This window comes from Protopterus annectens, chromosome 5.part0, assembly GCF_019279795.1.
Source record: "Protopterus annectens isolate FY-2018-M chromosome 5.part0, PAN1.0, whole genome shotgun sequence".
Lineage (NCBI taxonomy): Eukaryota > Metazoa > Chordata > Ceratodontiformes > Protopteridae > Protopterus > Protopterus annectens.
The window spans coordinates 298,965,331-298,987,392 of NC_056735.1; the positions used below are offsets into that span (position 1 = coordinate 298,965,331).

The 22,062-nt window shown below is 38.2% G+C and overlaps 1 protein-coding gene across 6 annotated transcripts in view; it reads left to right on the top strand.

The window, feature by feature from the left end:
* Positions 1-22,062, top strand: part of CNKSR2 (connector enhancer of kinase suppressor of Ras 2) — a 2,909,208-nt gene that overhangs the window by 2,413,790 nt on the left and 473,356 nt on the right. For all 6 annotated transcript variants that reach the window (XM_044072276.1, XM_044072278.1, XM_044072277.1 and 3 more), the window contains one exon: positions 4,802-4,875. In XM_044072276.1, coding sequence (XP_043928211.1) covers positions 4,802-4,875 — 74 coding nt within the window. The remainder of the gene's footprint in view (positions 1-4,801; positions 4,876-22,062) is intronic.

Sequence of the window (22,062 nt, forward strand, 5' to 3'; positions counted from 1 at the left end):
CTTAGGCCCAGTGGACTTTCCCGGTCAACAAATACAATAAATTATAATTATTAGTGTCACATACTTCCCATAATCACTGTTAAATGCACAGACTCAATGTACATCAAAAGAGCAGATTCTCTGACTAATAAGGCTATATAGTTCATTGCTCTTTAACATCAATTCTTGTGGGAAGCTTCACTAGTGAATATAAAAGTGCTACTCTCTGAATTATAGAAATGATAATAGTTACATGATAGATAGAAATTATAATAATTATCAGAAATGTAAATTTGTCTTGAAATAGTATGAGATGAAAAGACTACAAAGTGATTGTAATGAGAAGGGGGGCAAACTGTCAGTGTAATGATCAAATGGAGGTAAGTACGATTGATAGCTGCAATCATGTTGTACAGGAAGGCATCTGTCCAGCATTAGAGATATCAAATGTAAATGAGCGAATGGAGGTGAGTACGATTGATAGCTGTAATCATGTTGTACAGGAAGGCATCTGACCAACTTTAGAGATATCGAATGTAAATGAGTGAATGAAGGTGAGTATGATTGATAGCTGTAATCATGTTGTACAGGAAGCATCTGACCAGCTTTAGAGATATCGAATGTAAATGAGCGAATGGAGGTGAGTATGATTGATAGCTGTAATCTTGTTGTACAGGAAGGCATCTGACCAACTTTAGAGATATCAAATGTAAATGAGCGAATGGAGGTGAGTACGATTGATACCTGTAATCATGTTATACAGGAAGGTATCTGACCAACTTTAGAGATATCGAATGTAAATGAGCGAATGGAGGTGAGTATGACTGATAGCTGTAATCATGTTGTACAGGAAGGCATCTGACCAACTTTAGAGATATCGAATGTAAATGAGCGAATGGTTAATGAGTGTCTTGGTTCTAAGAAAAGTAAGTGGGAGGCTAGTGATTTAGGAGAAGAGGGATACTATTTAGATGCCTTAAATTTGGAGATATCGTATAGTGTATCTGATTTTAAGGTAATTGAGAAGAAGAGAAGAACATGTGTAAGAATTACCAATATGGAGCATATTTTAAGTGAAACAAATAGCATGACACAGGAATGTAATACTGACATGGTGGGGTAAGCCAAAGCAGAAATAAAGTATGAAAAGGAAGAAAGGACAAATGAAGATGGAGATATTTTGTATGCAGATTGGAGAATGAAAAATGAAGGTGAGAAGATTGCAACAGTGTACCTTGACAAGGTGGAGTGTTCAGGCAAGTATTAGAAATAAACAAACTCTGTGATAAAAGGCAAGACAAACTATTTAACATGCATTGACTAGTGGTAAGTTATAGTTTCTGCTCTAAGTGGATGCAGGATGTCAAACATTAAGAAAGGTGTTAATAGTATTAATATCATGAACAAATATTATTGTCTGGTTGTATGTGGAGGTGACTATGATGTTGGGAGAACTGCACCACATGAAGTCAAGATGAAGGTAGGTGAGATTATAGATCATTGTAATACCTGGTTGGTAGAATGTAATATTGTGCTAGACAATATGAACATCAAAATCATGCAGCAAATAAAATTCTCAGATAATCATTTTTTTAGATGTAAAATTCATGGCATTGTAAGGTGTGATCCTGTCAAAAGGATAAATGAGCATCTGCAAATATTTTATGCAATGCTAGAAATTCACATAATTAGATGGCTGGACTGGAAATACTTCCTTACATAGGGGATGTCAATGTGGGAATTATCCACCCTGAATGAAAAAACATTCAAGGGGATATTAGGTTTAAAAGGAGAAAATAGTGTGTAATTAAAAAATGTACTAACTACAATATAAGAAAATACAGAGAAAGTGTTAAGAAATAAAAAATTACAAGCTGGAGAGTTTCTCCCCGAATCTCTGCTGAAAACTGGCTCATTTCAAGTCAGACTTTCCTGGTAAACAAATGTTAAATAAAACAAATAAAACTCAAGATTTCTACCTAATGATTGTCCTTCTACAGGTATGTAAGGGAATGTAGGAAAGGACATAACCATAGAGGGATACTCATGGTGGAAGTTAATATTATAACATCTCCAGTTCATCTTGGAAATTTGTTTCCATAAAGCTTTTGTAATGTTAGCTCAGATAACACTGGATTAAAATTAAGTATTATAAGCAATCTGGATGATAGCAACATCACACTTTTCCTGGTTATGACAATTTAAACGGGTTTTTCTTAAAAGATATCAGGAAATTTGTTAGTGATACATTTATATCTTTTTCAGCAGTGCATAAAATCGGGATATGCTCTGAAACAGCAGCAGGCTACAAAGGATAATACATTTACACAAATGCAGGACACTTGATAAGATTGGAAACTTTAGGCTATTAAGTTTAAAAAGCATTGTTGGGAAATGTTATTAAAGCACGTTGCTTAAGATTCTTGAAAGGTCTGGTGAAAATTAGTTTGTGAATATATGTCAACATGACATTTTAAGGGGAGATGTACTATAACAATTCTTATTCGTTTATATTCAGAAGTTCTGTGGGCATTAGATAATTTATCAGTTGACATGATTTTTCTGGACTTTGATGAAGTTTTCAACTCTTTTTTAATGACACTTTGACTATATAGCCACATAGTTTGCTAGCTGGTTAAAAGATGGGTCATCTAAGGTATATTTAGAGGGGGGCAGAATCAAGGGTCTGAGCACACAAATGATCAATTTTAGGACCTTTTTTGTCAAGGGTATTTATGTCTTCCTTTCTGGAGGTAAGTGGATGCTGGTCAGCAAAGTCTGAAAAAGATGCAAAATTTTGCAGCAGGATTAATCAGTTCAATCAGTGAGTCTTCAGTTCTATAAGGAGTACCCAGATAAATCTTTTATTTGGCTATTTAAAATGGTTCATCATTACACAAGTAAATGTAAGGTTTTGCATTTAGGTACTCAAAATCTTATTTACCTATGCAGACCCTTAACAGAATATAGTAATGATTTTAACATAATTTAAGTTTGATCCAGTGCTGAAATTTTATAGGCAAGCAGGCGGGATTAAAATATTGCTACTTGGTAATCAGGGTGATTTTTAGAAAACATGAAATCAAAACAGGATGTGTTACTGACAGTTTATAAAAGTAGTATATGACCTATTATGGAGTATGGTACAGATTTCTATATGTATATTAGAATTGATATAATGTGGTTGGAGAAAATGCCAATATATTTTGCTAGAAAAATTAGGAAAATGAACAATGTACAATATGAACAGGGAATGAAGAAATTAAATGTATTCTCAATTTGTTATAAGTTATTAAGAGGTGATTTGATGTGGATATACAAGTGAGTTAAAACTGAGGTCTTGGAAGGGAACATTGGAATAAATTAGAAACTGACAATAATTTATTGGTAGAGCTGGAGATAATGGAGAAGAGTTGGTAGGAATTTATTTTTTGTAAGTGCTGTTAAAAGATTGCATAGGCTGCCTACAGAAATAGGATTAACTATATCCTTATCAAGTGTTACAAGGATAGTGGATAGTTGGTATAAAGGTAGAGTCTTTTATGTCCTCCTCACATGGAATTCGGCCAATGTTGATCACTGTCAAGGTCTTAGCCATCGCATAACTTGTAAATTGTGTGTCAACATGTGAGGGAATCCTAAGCAAAGTGGGCAAAATGGTGTTCAGGCCTGAGCCAAGAGTAAGAGAATAAAATCTAATAGTAGCAAGGGAATAAAATCTACAGTTATATATGGAATTAGAGCATTTGATGTGCATTTTATACTGAATATCTTTATCATACTGTTTAATACTTTCCAATGGCCTTGCAGCTACACAGACCATACACTTGCAGACATGCTAGAACAGGAAGTCCACATTGCAGTGCAAATAAAGTAATATTTTCTGTTTAAATGGTAGTAAAAAACATGTTTTAGCCCAACAACAGGTCCATGCATTGTAAAGATCAGTCTGTAGTTCTCTGTCACTGATAATATCGATTGATCTTTTTTTTTGTGTAAGCCATGTCCATGATTGTTATCACTGTTGTTCAAAACAGAGTACAATGGATTGCCCTGCTTTTCATTGTGGCCCTTTTTCAATGTATTTGCTAAGCATTAGGAACTGAATAAGGTAGTTTGTGTGATTTAATCAAGTGGCTCAAAACCTGAGATCTAGAAAATACATTACACTAGAGAGTTGATTATCCGAACTAATTGGGACCTACGGTATTTTGGATAATCAAACTATTCGGATAATCAAACATATAATTGAACCAGATAAAAAAACTGCTAAAATCTTGTTTTTTTCTGCATGCAGGAATATACTTTTCAACCATTCAGCAATTTCAGTGGACAATAAAGAATATGTTTCACACAAGAGCTGGCTACAAGCTCAAAAACATGCTTATGCGAATACATATAATGTTTATATATTCATATTTTATGATTTTTCCTATGCAAAAACTTTGGAAGACTGGTTCAGATAATTGACATTTCAGATAATTGATGTTCAGATAATTGACTCTCTACTGTAGTCTCTGTCCCAACTATGATAAAGATTGTGTGAAAACCTCCCAGCATCTACCATAAAGAAGCAGAGGTGTTGCTGCAACGTTGTTATTGCTGCTGCATTTAAACTTCTGTTATGGTATATAAAGGATACATGCCATCTCATTTGATCTTTTAATTATTGAGATATAGTCAGACATGCTTGTTTAGGATATATTTATATAAAAGGTATAACTTCTGGAAGTGTGCATGTCTATAACACCCTCAAATGTTTTGTTGTAAATTTTCTAATTTGCACAATGTTATAATTACTAGTTTAATTGTTTTTCCATAGGATGAAAAAGCAGAAGGATTTATTTGTCTTCCTGAATTTAAAATTGACAGAGCCAGTGAATGTCGGAAGAAATAGTAAGTAAAGTAAAAAAATCGTGACTGTTGGCATATTAACGTTTTAGACTTATTTGCTGCAAATTGCACGTGTTATTTTATTTTTACCTCTGACAGATTTCTTTAATATAATGTAAGAGGTGCAACATCCTTTGTGAATCCAGCTATTTGTTTTCCCAGGTCATTATTTGCTATCCTTTAAGCAAATCTATGGTCCTGAAAAATCTCTGTCTCTACAAGGTGCAATGCAGACTTATAGCACTATCAGAGTCCTCAGATCCAACAACAAAACACTACTCTCTGTCACAAACAGCAAAACATTATTCTCTGTCACAAACAACAAAACACTACTCTCTGTCACAAACAGCAAAACATTATTCTCTGTCACAAACAGCAAAACACTACTCTCTGTCACAAACAGCAAAACACCACTCTCTGTCACAAACAGCAAAACATTATTCTCTGTCACAAACAACAGAACACTACTCTCTGTCACAAACAGCAAAACATTATTCTCTGTCACAAACAACAAAACACTACTCTCTGTCACAAACAGCAAAACACTACTCTCTGTCACAAACAGCAAAACATTATTCTCTGTCACAAACAGCAAAATACTACTCTCTGTCACAAACAGCAAAACACTACTCTCTGTCACAAACAGCAAAACACTACTCTCTGTCACAAACAGCAAAACATTATTCTCTGTCACAAACAACAAAACACTACTCTCTGTCACAAACAGCAAAACACTACTCTCTGTCACAAACAGCAAAACATTATTCTCTGTCACAAACAACAAAACACTACTCTCTGTCACAAACAGCAAAACATTATTCTCTGTCACAAACAGCAAAACACTACTCTCTGTCACAAACAGCAAAACACCACTCTCTGCCACAAACAGCAAAACATTATTCTCTGTCACAAACAACAGAACACTACTCTCTGTCACAAACAGCAAAACATTATTCTCTGTCACAAACAACAAAACACTACTCTCTGTCACAAACAGCAAAACACTACTCTCTGTCACAAACAGCAAAACATTATTCTCTGTCACAAACAGCAAAACACTACTCTCTGTCACAAACAGCAAAACACTACTCTCTGTCACAAACAGCAAAACATTATTCTCTGTCACAAACAACAAAACACTACTCTCTGTCACAAACAGCAAAACACTACTCTCTGTCACAAACAGCAAAACATTATTCTCTGTCACAAACAACAAAACACTACTCTGTCACAAGCAGCAAAGTACTACTCTCTGTCACAAACAGCAAAACACTATTCTCGATCACAAAATTAAATAATTATGCTAATGACTCACTTTAGTCTTATCAAGTTAAAAAATCAGGAATACCATCCCCCTAGGACTAAGACAAACAGGAAGAATTAAACTTATTTAAAGCATCACTGAAAAAAAAAACACATTAAACAATTGACTGTGGTTTTGCACTACTCCAGGTTAGTATATGCATACTACTCATAAACACTTTTCCTCTCATATGTAGTAAACCTCCTACTTCTTAGTCATATACGTCCATCTTTTCCCTCCATCCCTATCTCATCTAGCACCTCTATCTCTTTAGCTTTTATTCTCATGCTCACTTTATGTTAATATTCTTTATAAAAACAAACATACTGACATCCAAAATTATAACTGCCTCTACAAACTCTAACTTACTTTACTACTGAAATACTCTTATTTTACAGTAGTTAAATGACATAACAGCCTAATGGTTTCTAACATACCTCAAAATATATATCTCTTTCTAGTACATATTCAGTTTCTGTACTTGGCGTTTGATATTTCAAAAGAAGACCCTAACCCATACATACAATTTTTTTCATGTATAATCTGATTGACTATGTAAAATGCCACAGTGTTTTAATTTATATATGAAAAATGAATACCTTATGTATTTTGTATGCACAGCATTTCTCACTATACAATCTAAAACTCCTACTGTTTTACTTTATGTATGTGTATGTAATGTTTTCTGCACTTTGTATCTGTAATAACTGAGATTTTCTTTCTGGGCCTTCACTGAAAATGGTATCAATCCTGGTAAACAAAGATAAATAAAATAAATTATTCTTTAACTTATGCAGTTGCTTGAGGTTTACCCAAAGACAGGCACTCCTCCAAATTCACATCCAGGGTGGACTTCAGAGACCTGATTAATGGGGCTGTATCACCCCTTCCCAGAAGTAGAAAGAGAGGGATACCCCAATGTAACTGTAAAATAGAGACTGGTTTATTAGCAGTTGTAACTGGGGGTCTGTGACAATGTAAAGACACTAGTTTATATTGAAAACAGCAGTACTAGACAACGTGAAGAATATATGAACTTTTTATCATTTGAACATGAATATAACACTATTCTGTTAAACAGATGGAATTAAAATGTTGATAGTGCAGTTACATTTATTCTTTGCTGGATATATTTACATCAGTATGAATTTTGTTTTATAATGTTCCATGGGCACACCTATAGTACATTGGCAAATGACTTTTCCGCGGTGAGAAGGCTGCTGACTTTTTACCCGTTGTGTGAATTGTCTCTAGGTTAGGAGAAGTTTCAGTACAGAATAAGAGGTAATGAACTAAACAAGTTTCACATTTTCAGATGATTTAAGTTACTGTTCCTTCTTCCTTGATTTTCCTTGTTAAATTCTTGTAAAAGAGCAAGATGCAATATTTCTTGATATATATATATATATATATGCGAGTTAAATGTGTAAAGCATTAAAGCTGCAGGGTCACTGTAGGGTTCGTTCTGTGGACAACATCTCTTTGGCGTTTACTTCTCCTAAGTCAAAGCTAATGTTAAAGGATTGTGGCTGACCACGTTTACAGATGGTTGGAAACTTGGTGACATCAAAACTCCCCTGAGGAAAGGAGGATCCAATAAGAAGATATATCCCAAACAAGTAGTTGGTGCTAAAACCACAGACTGAAGCTAAATGTCTAGAAATGTATAACTGTATCATCTGGCAAGGATGATTCCCTTTTGTAACCTCCCATTGAAAACAACCCCCCACCACTGAAAAATTAATTCAATAGTTAGAAATTAAGGAACGTATGTTGACAATGAACTGTCCTTTGATCACCACATATCCACTAGTATAAGGAAGTCCTTTTTCATTGCACAGTTTCGACATATGTGCTTAGCATCCAGAACCAGGGGATATAATAGTTCTCTGTACTCAGCACTCATTAGGTTGATCGGTGATTATAGTGTCCCTTTCAGTATTCATTTGTCCAAATATTTGCCTCAGCAGGAATGACTGCAATTAAAAGATTGAGAGAGAAATTAGAGGAAAGAAAAGTACTCACATGAGAAAAGCTGTCAAGAGCTTCAAATACATTCATTAAACACATGTATGGAAAACATTACATAGACAAAGGCATTTTGGGCCGCTTAAGGAAGCAGCAGCAGAAGTCTAAAAATAAAAAGGACAAAACCCAATGATTTGTGAAAGGTATAAATAAAAAACATGCACATGGGAAAGAAAAAGAAATCTGTTTTGGTGCAATATTTATGCAAAGGAAAAAGCCAAGCTAATCAGTACAACAAAAGCAGCTCAAAAGGTATTTTAAGAGTAATACAGGCAAAGGCACCCACATATGGAAAATGTCATAATACAAAAAATAAGTAAACAAAAGAATGTAGAACACAAGACTAGTAAGTTAGAAGTTAAACCAGTAGAAATTGAAATCATAGATTACCTGCACAGTGAAAGCTTTAGTGTAGAAAATCCAGCACAGGCGATGGTGATGTCACAGCATGATGAAACAATGAATCCCCAAACTGAGGAGAAATAAATGGAGCAGGAGATCTCTGAAGAAGAAATATGGACATGAGAAAGAAAAAGAGATTTGATATGATGCAGTATTTATGCAAAGGAGAAAGCAAAACTAATCAATACAAAAAGCAGCACCAAAGATATTTAAAGAGAAATACAAGCAAAGGCATCCTCATATGGACAATTTCATAGTAAAAAAAAGGGGAAAGTAGAAAAGAGAATTAGTAGCATACAAGTTAAGGAAATAGAAATTGAAGTTATGGATTACCTGCAAAATAAAGGATTTAGTGTAGAAAATCCAACACAGGTAATATGATAGCATGATGGAACAACTAGTCCCCAAACTAAGGAGAAACAGGTGGAATGGGAGGCATCCGATGACTTACCACATGATGATGATATCTGGGTGATCTTGAACCTTCAGTAGTAAACTAGTACAAAAGTTCAATTGGAGATGCATAACAATGGTAGGAGCTAGAAACAGTAGCACCTCTGATACAGACAATGTTGTGGAGTGATGGTCCAATTGGTTCCTGTATATAAGAGCAGCAGATGACACAGGATGCAGCTGAAGCGAATATGTCACAGCAAGATGTTCTGGAACTTTCTGTAGAATGCCCACAGGAAACAGAGAGCAAAGAATGTATTATCACTTTAGAATAAAATGGTGTAAGGCAAAAGTTGCTTGATTTAATAAAGATTGGTAGATATATTAAGGTCAATGAAAGAAATAGGTTACAGAAAACAAATAAGACCTAAAATGTTAGACATCTGATAAAACAGATGAATATGGTAATTAAGATGCAACAACATAAGTTCATGTGATAGAGCTTACATAAATACAATATCTTACTATGCAGCTAAATTAATAACAGAAAAAGTCTTACTACAGAAAGCTAGAGCAGTAAGGGAAGAAATAAGATGCCATCATGGAAGCACTGAGCAGAGAAAACTATAAAGCAAATAAGAAAAGTGCCACTGTTAGAAGAATAGAGAAGAGATAATAGATCAACAAAAATACTTATAAAAACAGACATGGTAAAAGGAGCACACAATATCAGAACAGATATGGCTATACACTATTGCAAATAATGAACTAAAGTTATCAGCACAGACAGAAAAACTTAGAAGACTTGCAGATAAATATAAAGGAAAAGTACAAAATAAACAATTAATAACCCCAAAAGTTTTTTAGAGAACTGGGAAACAAAGCAAAATGAATTAAAACACCACCAAAAAAAATAGATAGACACTTTCTGGAGAAATGTGTACGAAGACACTGTGAATGACACAATGATGCGAAATGGATAGAAAAATTAAAGGAAACAGTAAAGAGTTCATCTGCACAGGATATGAAAAGTGATGAATTAGTGGCAAGAGAAATCGAAACTAAATTAAGAAAAGCTCCTAACTGAAAACCCCCTGGCCTGGGTGCAGTACCTAAATTCTGGATAAAAGTATTAACATCTTTACATAAAGATTTAGTACTGAGTAAGAATTACTTATATGGGCACTCTGTGCAGACACCACCCTGTTTAACAACAACAACAAAAAAATACTCCTCCTTAACTATCCTAAAAACCAAATGATGCACAAACTGTATAGTGGAATTGATGCAGACAGCGCTTATAGTCATTTAAAAAAAGTCAGTCATGGCAATAGAAGAAAAATGGTAACAAAAGAACGTCACATAGTATAAAGGATTTGCTGCTAAATAAAGCCATATTAGAAAATCGTAAAATGGGGGAGAATCTAAATATAGCATGGGCAGAGTACAAAAAATCATTTGACAGCCTCCCCCACTCACGCATAAAGGAGTGCTTACAGATGTACAAAATACATCCTACATTGTTCAATTATGTTACAGTGACTACAAAACAGTGCCAAACCATTTAGCAGTTAAGCCACTACAAAGGACAAATTGTTATTCCCGGGATAAAAACTCAGAGAAGGATATTCACTGGTGATTCTTTGTCACCACTGTTGTATTGTTTTGCCCTTAACCTATTATGATATTTTCTTAACAGGTTAGGTCATGGTTACAATTTGGCTCCCCGAAAACAACCTTGCTTAAAAACTTTTCATCTACTTTTTGTGGATGACATAAAACTGTATAGTTTATGAGATGAGGAGATGAAAGCACAACTGCAAGTGATTTAAACTTTCTCAGATAATATAAGAATGTCATCTGGTCTTGGTAAATGTACAAAAGCAACATTTAAAGCAGAAACGCTGCAGTACCAAGAAAATATCAGTCTGTGGCAGGAATGTGATATAAGGGAAACTGAATAGGAGGGAGTATATACATATTTGGGAACTGATGAAAGATCAACAATAAAACATGAACAAATGCACATAAAACCCAGAAACTAATATTGAAAAGACACTTGAAATCCAGAAATAAAGTGCGAGCTATAAACCAATTCGCTCTTCCTGTTCTAACTTACAGTTTTGGTGTGATTGATTGGCCCCAAAAGGTATTCGATCAGTTGGACACAAAAACAAGGAAAATCTTTAATGCTCATCAAATAATATTTAAAAATGTATACCAGGATTATATATTCCTCACTCTGAAGGAAGTTTGGATCTTCTCAGCATTGATTACATGTATAGATCTGCAGTCATGGGAGCTGCATACATATGTGCTAACCTTATCAGATCCAAACATAGTTAAAGCTTTAAAACATGAGGAGAGGAAGTCTAACGTGACCTCTCTGCTTTGTTTAGCAGAAGCATTCTGGTGTTAAGTGGGAATGGAAATCAAACCAGTTGTAGCAAAAATCAGACATCAACTGAATGTGCCAAAAAAAGAATATAAGAGGGATCAGATGAGAAGGAAAGAAATGTGGAAAAGTCAGAAATATAGTGACAAGTATAGAGATCTCCTGGAGCAACCTCATTTTGATCAGGATGTGACACAAGAATGATTAGGGACAGGTGAGTTGAAACCAAAAGATGAAAGGTTAATAATGACACCCCAGGATAGCGGACTACATTCATGTTGGTTTACAAAGTCCATTGAATGTGTGGCAGAAAGAGACAAATGTAGGTTCTGTAAAAGAATTGGAAACAGTCATGCACCTTCTTGCTAGGTGTGTTAACATTCATCCCAGAGGAACTGTATTAGGGATTACTGAAACACTACAATACTGAAGTAGCTGAGAAGCATTGGAAACGTAAAGAATGAATCATTATAGAGAATGATGAAGTGTATATCACATGGGATCACCCATTACCAACAGTTCAAAAAATAGAAGTGAGAAAACCAGATATAGTAGTCCATGAAAAAAGACAAAAGTAGCATTGATTATTCATACAGCTACACCTAGTGATTACAATGTCTTATGTACAGAGAGAGACAAAGTCATAAAATATCAGGATTTGCAGGCAGAAATGAGAAGAATGTGGGATAAAGATACCCAGATAGTTCCAATAGTAGTAGAAGCAATGGATTTAATAAAAAGGAATCTATTGTCATACTTAGCTACACTACCAGTACATGTAACTCCATATGAATTAGAGGAGGAATCTATTCTGGGTGCATTGTGGGTGCTGCAAAGAACAGTTCTGGCTAACATCAAAGACTGAAACAATATTAATTTCATTAACTTTAATTTAATTATTCCCTGAATTAGAAATGTGGTCCATACCTGTCATGGTATTGGAATCCCAAAGGACTTATAGAAATTAAACTGAATGTTAACCCCTATATAACTCATTATGTAGCAAATTGCATCACAAAAAGAGCACAGAGCTCATGAAGTAAAGCTGTCATTAGTGGGGTACCCCAGGGTTCAGTCCATGGACCACATCTCTTTGGCATTTACTCTGCACAAATCAAAGATAATGTTAAAGCATTTGGCTTATCAAGTTTGCAGATGAGTGCAAGTTGGTGACATCAAAACTCCTATAAGGACACCAGGAATCTTACAAGAAGGCCTGCCCCAAGCAAATAGTTGGTGCCAAAACCACAGCTTGAAACTAAATGCCTAGAAATGTATAATTGTATCCATTAGCAAGTGTGACTCCCTTTTATAACATCAGATTTACAACACCCCCCCCCCCAAAAAAAAACTGATTCAATAGTTAGAGATCTGGGCACTATGGTGACAATGAACTGTCCTTTGATCACATATCCACTGTTGTAAGGAAGTCCTTTTTTATTGCCCAGCTTATATCTAAGTGTAGTGCATCCACAGGTGTAGCTGAAGTAGATATGGGTTCCTTCCTACCTGACTCTGGTGACACCCATTCTTTAGGCCCAACACCCCAAGATGGCAAGTAATAACAGATTTTATTCTAGGTGACACTTTAGTTTTAAAGGGCAATAGCACAACAACAAACACATTATTTCAACGGTGCACCAGTTAGCAGTAAGGCAGAGTGAGATATGTATGTAATGAAACCATACATTTACCCCCTTCCCCACAACTCAACAGAAAAGATCTTGACATTCAAACATGCACACAAATGCAATATCAATGAGCAGTAAAGCTTTTATAATGCAGCAATACAAACACGGAAATAAATGCAATGTCATTGAGGGAGAAGAAAAGGGTTATAATACAGCAGTACAGATATGAAAAATATGCAGTGTCATTGAGCAGTAAGGATTCTTGAAGGCAGCAGTACTAACGAGCAAAATGCAGTGTCACTGAACAATAAAGATTTATAATGCAATCCAAATATGAGAAAATGCAATGCCATTTAGCAATAGAGTCTTTAAGGCAACAGTACTAGCACCCTCTATCCCCTAGATCAATCTAAACAGACCAACTATGAGACACTCTATTGTACCCTGTTCACTGGCCAGTGACTACTTACAGTCTTACTGCCGGCATGATGGGGCCCAAGGTTGGAGCTCATATGGATCCCAGCTATTTGTAATCCAGAAAGTGTTTAGGGGGGAATCTACAATCTTATAAAAGCATAAAAGAAATGACTGCCAAAAGCCTCTCATCACTCCGTCCAGAATATCCCAGTGACCAAGCACCGCAGTTCCTCCGACGAGAAAAATAAAAAATCACCCACCAGAACTCTGGTATTCATCTATGGCATCTCTGCACTAGGCCCAGGAGAACTCCTTTTCTTGCTGAAACATATTCAGGTGTGGAACTACTAGTTTCAGAACTTCTCTCCTGAATCCACAAAATACCATCATCCAGGATTTCAGCAAGAGACAGACACAAACTGCTACTTTACTTCCCTGTCCCAAAGCACTAGAAAATAAAATCCAGTCATGCTGCAAGGCCCTTTTCCCTTCATCTACATGTTTCAGTCTTCCCTGCTTCAGCTAGTGTTCCAGTCTCCTCTCTTTCACTTTCAAAATTGTCTTTTATATTCCTGAAAAGGAGCTCCACCTTGTGGTATAATGGAAAACTGCAGTTTATTTCTTCTACAATGAAATACAGTGGGAGCTACACTCTCCCCCCACTTGAAAATTTTGGGTCTCCCCAAGTCAAAGGTAGATTAGGAGCAAAATATTTGCAAGCAGTAATGCACCATCAGTTGAATAATCTTTTTGCATACCTCCCACCAAGGGCGATCAACATTAATCTTAACTTGGACTGAGGTGTCACCAATGGAGCAGGAGGCATATGGGTTGTGGGTGGAGACTCTCCGATGAGCTGTGGTCACAGGTTCCTGTGCACTATGTCCCAAACTGTCATATGTAAGTCTCTGAGGGGGCCAAATCAGTTTCTGCAGTTTTGGTTCGGCAGAGACAACTAAGGAATTTTGCTCGGAAGGTTTTTCACTCACAGCACATTCAATGTCCAGTTCTTCAGTAGGCATTTTGTCTACTTCTAAGATCTCCTCTTGTATAACTTCACTTTCTTTTTCCATAATGGTATGACTGTCCTCAGCACTATTTTCTGATGTTTGCATAGCAGAGCCTCCATCATATCAGGTTTTGCAAGAGGTACAGGAATACCACTTAGTCTATTGTCAGGTCTGGGCTGTTCAAAATGACAAGGAACAAATTCTGGTGCATTTACATTGAGATTACAGCCCATGGAGTCTTGAACATCCTTATAAAAAGTCCACTGAAACCCCAGTCATCGTCACTGTCCTCCTCACTTTTAGCAGGAGAAAGCATGGGCTCTTGAACATTTGAGAGGATATTTCCTCTCTGCCTTAGTCTTCTGGATCGCCTTGAGTTAGGCTTCCGCTGAGCCATTCTGGGTTCCGGATTCATGAGTCTCACTGATTTTGCCAAAGGCATTAAGTTGTTGCAGTGCCAGGTTTTGATAGGTCCTTCTTTCCTCTCAGGGCAAACTTGGTAGACAGGGATATTATGTAGCTGAGAACAAATTAGGTACATTTCAGACCCCCCAGCAGTCAGCTAGTTTATGCTTTCCTTGTAGACCCAAATTCCTCAAAAGGACTCTGTCCCCTGGTTATAAATCATGCATCTTCACTTTCTTGTCATAGTGAGCCTTGTTTTGCTGATGTCTTTGTCCTGTTGATTTTTCAGCTAGCTCTTTGGCCTGTCTGAGGTTCTTCTTGAGTCTCTCCACATAACTGCCATGAGATTGCACTGGTGTATCATCAGCTGTGGCTCCAAAGGTGACTTCAACAGGAAGACAAGCTTCTCTTCCAAACATTAGGAAGTAAGGCGAGAACCCTGTAGCATCATTTTTAGTACTGTTGTAAGCATGCACCACTGTGGCTACATGTCTACTCCATTGACTCTTCTTTTCAGCAGATAGTGCCCCAATATGTCTAGTAAAGTCCGGTTGAAATGCTCCGGCTGCGGATCCCCTTGAGGATGATAAGGAGTGGTGCGACTTTTTTGAACTCCTAAAAGAGTGAGTAGTTCATGGACAAGCTTGCTCTCAAAATCATGCCCTTGATCATTGGCAGGCCATAGTGTACAAAGAACTTCTCAGCTAGTAGTTTTGCCACTGTAATAGCTTTTTGATCATGAGTGGGAAATGCTTGAGCATACCTGGTATAGTGGTCTGTCACCACCAGCACATTACTGATCCCGCCTTCATCTGGTTCAATGCACATAAAATCTATACAGACCAGTTCCATGGGTCCACTGCTCTCCATTTGACCCAATGAGGCAGCTCTGGCAGGCAGAGTCTTTCTCTGAATGCAACGAAGACAAGTACGACAATAATCCTCAACATCTTGCTTCATGCATGGCCAGTAGAACTTATCTCATATTAGACCCATAGTTCTGTCATAACCAAGATGACCATGTTCATCATGCAATGACTGGAGTACTACTTCTCTATTCTTCTGAGGAAGCAACAATTGCCACTTTTTACTGCTGAGTGCACTAGGAGATTTCCTATACACTAGTCCATTCTGTATCTGGAGTCTGTCCCATTCTTTGGCCAAAAGTCTGGCCAGAGGATGAATGTCTGTGTGAAGCATATTGATTTGTTTCTTCTCTAAAGCAGCTACCACCAGCTGACCCAAAGGGACTTCTCTTTGATCTCTCCTAAGGTCACTGTTACTCAAAGCTGGTAGTGATGAAGCCTGTAAAGTGACCAGATAAAAATAATCTTGGGGTATGCTTGCTGCAGACAGACCAAACATCTGGGCCCAGCAATTCAGTGTGTTGATAGCAGGTTGCAATCTGACACACAGCTCTCACCCCTGGCACTGGAATTTCCCCCCATTCATAGTTGGGGTGTAAATCTCCATGAGGTCTTCTGGACAGACCATCATCATCTCCATTTCTGTGTCCTGGGCGATATTTCAAACTGAAATTATAGTTGCATAGAGCTGCCATCCATCTGTGGCCAGTAGCATCTAACTTTGCAGTGGTCTGGATGTATGTCAGAGGATTGTTGTCAGTCTGCACTTCAAATTTAGCCCCATAGAGATAGTCATGCAGCTTGTCCACTATGACCCACTTTAAAGCAAGGAATTCCAACTTGTGCACAGGATAGTTTCTTTCTGTGGGGGATAAACTCTGACTGATAAAAGCCACAGGTCTCAGCTTCTTATCATACCCCTGTAAAGGACTCCCCCTAAGCCATCCCTGCTAGCATCCACATGTAAAGAGTATGGCTTTGTTGGGTCAGCACATGCCAGCACACGGGCATGTGTGAGGCAATATTTGCCTGTTCAAATGACTCTTCGCACTCAGGAGTCCAGCGACTCTCGATGAGTTCTTAAGAACCTCTTGGTCCCTTGGGCTTTTTCACAAGGATATCTTCATCTGTTTCATCTGCTTTCTCATCATTTTGGAGCAAATGGTTGAGGGGTCTTGCTATCTTTGAAAATCCTTCTACAAACCTTCTATAGTAACTGCAGAACCCCAAGAAAGATTGCAGCTCTGTGATAGTTTTGGGTCTGGGCCAAGATGTCGCAGCTTCAACTTTGCTAGGATCTGTGGATATCCCATTTGCAGACACTACGTGTCCCACATAGGTCACTGAAGATTGGAAAAACTTGCATTTGTCCAATGACAACTTCAGGCCTTCCTTCTCAATCCTGGCCAATACTTTCATCAGACTTTCTTCATGCTCCTCTAGGGTCCTCACAAAAAAAATGAGGTCATCCAGGTAGACTAAGACTTCCAGGAGATGCATGTCTGCAACTGTTCTTTCCATGATTCTCTGGAAAGTTGCCGGTGAATTTGATAAACCTTGATGTAGGTGATCAAACTCAAAAAATCCCAAGGGGCTGATGAAGGCATTCTTCTCTTTATCTTCTGAGTGCATAGGGATTTGATAGTATCCACTCCTTAAGTCTAGCACACTGAACCACTTACTGCCCACCAGGCAGTTTAGAGCATCTTCAATCCACGGAGTTGTGTACTGGTCTGAAATGGTTCGCTGATTCAGAGTATGATAGTAAACACACATGCGAATTGACCCATTCTTTTTCCTGACAATGACAATGGGAGAGGCATATGGACTTCTTGACTCTCAAATTATCCCTGCGGCTTTAAGTTCATCCAAATGTTTTCTTAAGTCCTCCAGGTCTCCTGGAGCTACTCTTCTGGAACGTTCCCTGAAAGGGAGGTCCTCTTTCACTCTTATTTGGTGTTCTGCACAGCCCATATCCAGTTCACTGGTAGAAAAACTATTTTTCTTCTTCATTAGTAGCTCTTTAGCTCTGGTTACCCACTCAGGGTCAAGAGGCCACCTCCTATATCAATATCTTCCAGCTTCAACTCATTGGCCCTGCTCTCGTTCCTTGTCAACACAAAAGCAGGTAAGGGAGTGGCAGCATAAACATTTCTCAAATGCACTTGTGAATGCAGGACAATGGCAGTACTTCCTTTATTCTTCAACCCCGCAGGTAAAGTGTCATAAGGATGCTTTAACTTGTCTGTAGGCCAAACGTCTGGAACTAGTTCCAGCCCCGGTGGCAAGTCACTTTCTGGATCTGTTTCCATCATGAGATGAGAGGAAACTGTTTGTCCACGCATCCTCACTTTGGCTCTCAAACAGGTGACCTGACCAGGATGAATTATATGCTCTTTCCCAGACAGGGTCCACACATGACCAATTTCATCCTTCTTGCTATCCTTTTCCCTTTGAAGGGCACAGAAAACTGATCTCAGGAGAGGATGTAGTGTTGGGTGTTTCTGGGTCAACTGAGGCATCAGCATTCTTCTGACAAGGTCAGTATTTGTCCCTACTAAAATAGATGCAGAATCCTTTCTTTTTGGCGTGGGGCAAACAACAGTGAGTGTTTCAAAGACTTCTGTTGACCCAACAACTGAAGCGGAAATTTCTAACTTGAGTGAGACATACCCATCATAAGGGAACTTCGTGTCACTTAACCCCCAGATCTCCAAATCTTCTAACTTTTCAAGTGGCAGATGCTTTAGGTTTTTTGGTAGAAGTCTCTGTAGAGAATGGTGATTTGTACACCAGTATTCAACAGTGCTTTACTATACACCCCTTCTATTTTTACTGACATGACAGGGGTCGGTCCCAATAGTCCATCGGGTAGTTTCTGTTTCCGGTGTTGTTCAGCTGCATGGCAGTCAGCATGAGGCTGAGGTACCACTGGGCAACCTCGCCATTTCCACAGATAAGACTCTTTCTTAGTAATGCTTTGTGGTCTTAGATGCTGAGATTTTTGCTGAGATGGCTTTTCTAATTTGGTTGTTCACCTCAGATGAGCTGGAAGTGTGCATAGTAGGTAGTCTCTCTCCCCTATTACAAGGGTTCGTGTGGAAAGGAGATCCAGGATGCTGTCTCTTGATGATCTATTTTATGGAGCTCTTTGTAACTGGGCATTCAGGTGGCCCCTTCACTGAGTTGAAGTTTCCCTGCATTGCACTAGCCAATAATAGTTCGTTCACTCTTTTCAATTTCTCTGCATTAGGACACTGTCGCTTTATATGCCCTGCATCCCCACAATGAAAACAAAATCCAGTAGGAACTCTGAACATTGGCTGATTTGTTTCCTCCCTCAGTCCTTTTGTGGAGGTTCTAGCTGATGTATTCCTCCCTTCAGCTGAAGTTACCATGGCTTTTTGCAATTCTGCAACTGTCTTGGTGACCTGAGCTATGGCGTCAGTTAGGGAAGACACCTTCACCTGTAACTGTGACACCTCTACATCGCGGACACCCTAGGCCATGACTCCTGTTTGAGTAGCAAGTACGGCAGTAGGCTCCTGCTTTTGTTCACTCACTGCTTTAATTGCTGCTGAACCTTGAGATTTTGCTTCCAACAGGGCTTCCTCTTCCCCTCACTTTTTTAACCAATTGAGAATAAGTTAGAGTCTCCTCCCTATTTCTCATCCTCATTTTCCACATAATGGGGTTCCTAGCTTGAGCTCCTTGTAAAATTTGTCCTATCTGTACTTGGTCAGCTACTTTAGGATCCACCCCCTTCTTTAGGATGATCTGGTGGAGCATTTTATCTAATCACTTAATGTAATCAGATAGTTTCTCACCAACCTCTTGATATGTATGTTCAAACTGATACAGTATGTCTGTAGCCCTCTCGGTCCTTCCAAAAACATCCTGCAGTACTCCTAAATAGTCCATGGCCATGCAATCCTGCTTACCTATCCTTAGGTTGCATATGGTATCCGGTGCTAATCCCTTTAGACTTTCAGCTATCCTCTGCTTCTTCTGAGATTCTGGGATATATCCCACTCCTCTTGGGCTTGTGAAGCCTGATCCATCCAAGATTCAAAATCTTCCTCTTCCTAAGGTGTGGGCTGCTTGCCAGAAAAGAAACGCAATTTGTGGTAGCCAAACCCAGTGAATGGTTGCGTAGGCTGTAAGCATTTTTCTAAAAGACTTCCCAAAGCATTCAAAACTTCAGGCCCTATAGTATTTATAGGCAGTGAAGCTGCAGCTTCTGCTGTAAGGTTCTGACCTACTTGGAAAACTTTCACAGGTATTTCCTCAGTTGCTGGGTTAGTGCACTTCTCAGGGATTACCACATAGACTGCAGTCTCACCTGAAATGTGTACACTTGAAGGTATGTGCTCATATACTGAAGGACTTTTCCATTCTAAAAAGGTCAATGTGCTCTGTTCAGTAGTGTCCATAGTGCTGTCTAATAAAAATCCATCCCTTACAACTAGTAAGGATTCTGTGACTTGATGTATTTGCATATCAGTCCATGTGACCCCTGGCAACACTAGAACTAAGCAGTGCTCTGACTGAGCATTGTGCTGTTTGCACCACTTAGCAGCTACTTCTGGGTTCATTTTGCTGCTGGAGTTACTTTCCACATGTACAGGGGAATAGGGTGGAGTTGAAGGCAGTACAGGCAATCCCGGACGAGCCCCCAAAGTTAGTGCAAGTGTAGCTGAAGTAGATATGGGTTCCTTCCTACCTGACTCTGGTGACACCCCTTCTTTAGGCCCAACACCCCAAGGTAGCAAGTGATAATAGATTTTATTCTAGGTTACACTTTAGTTTTAAAGGGCAATAGCACAACAACAAACAAATTATTTCAAAAGTGCACCAGTTAGCAGTAAGGCAGAGTGAGATATGTATGTAATGAGACCATACATTCACCCCCTTCCCCAGAACTCAACAGAAAAGATCTTGACATTCAAACATGCACACAAAGGCAATATCAATGAGCAGTAAAGCTTTTATAATGCAGCAATACAAACACAGAAAAAATACAATGTCATTGAGCGAGAAAAAAAGGGTTATAATACAACAGTACAGATATGAAAAAGATGCAGTGTCATTGAGCAGTAAAGGTTCTTGAAGGCAGCAGTACTAACACAAGAAAAATGCAATGTCACTGAACAATAAGGATTTATAATGCAACTATACAAATATGAGAAAATGCAATGTCATTTAGCAATAAAGAGTCTTTAAGGCAACAGTACTAACACAATCAAAATTCAATGTCACTGAACAATAAAGATTTACAATGCAACAATACAAATATGAGAAAATGCAATGTCATTTAGCAATAAAGTGCCTTTAAGGCAACAGTACTAACATGCTCTATCCTTTAGATCAATCTAAACAGGCCAACTATGAGACACTCTAATGTACCTTGTTCACTGGCCAGTGACTACTTACAGTCCTACTGCCGGCATGATGGGGCCCAAGGTTGGAGCTCATATGGATCCCAGTAATGTGTAATCCAGAAAGTGTTTAGGGGGGAATCCACAATCTTATAAAAGTATAAAAAAATGGCAGCCAAAAGCCTCTCACCACTCTGTTGAGAATATCCCAGTGACCAGGCACCGCAGTTCCTCCGACGAGAAAAATGGAAACTCACCAGACAGAACTCTGGTAGTTATCTATGGCATCTCTGCAGTAGTCCCAAGGGATCTCCTTTTCTTGCTGAATCATATGCAGGCTTGGAACTACTGGTTTCAAAACTTCTCTCCTGAATCCACAAAATACCATCATCCAGGATTTCAGCAAGAGACAGACACAAACTGCTACTTCACTTCCCTGTCCCAAAGCACTAGAAATGACAATCCAGTCATGCTGCAAGGACCTTTTCCCTTCAGCTACATGTTTCAGTCTTCTCTCCTTCAGCTAGTGTTCAGTCTCCTCTCTTTCACTTTCAGCATTGTCTTTGATATTCCTGAAAAGGAGCTCCACCTTGTAGTATAATGGAAAACTGCAGGCTATTACTTCTACAATGAAATACAGTGGGAGCTACATAAGAGTATAGCATCTAGATTTAGAAATATAATAGTTCTTCTGTATTCAGCACTCATTAAGTTGATAATTGCTTATAATACCCCTTTTGGTATTTACCTGTCGAAGCAAGTGCTGAAATGGAGTGTCCACATTTCCTTCCTCACTAAAACAAAATCAAGGACCTAATCATAAAAATTGTACAGAAAGTCTCAAAGCCTTGTCTTTAGCTTGTATTTGGAGATTCAGTATGCAAAATATAAGGACTAATAATTATTATGGGAATGCAGGACTAGGCTTCTTAAGATCCTCACAGGCCAATTAGTCTAGTAAG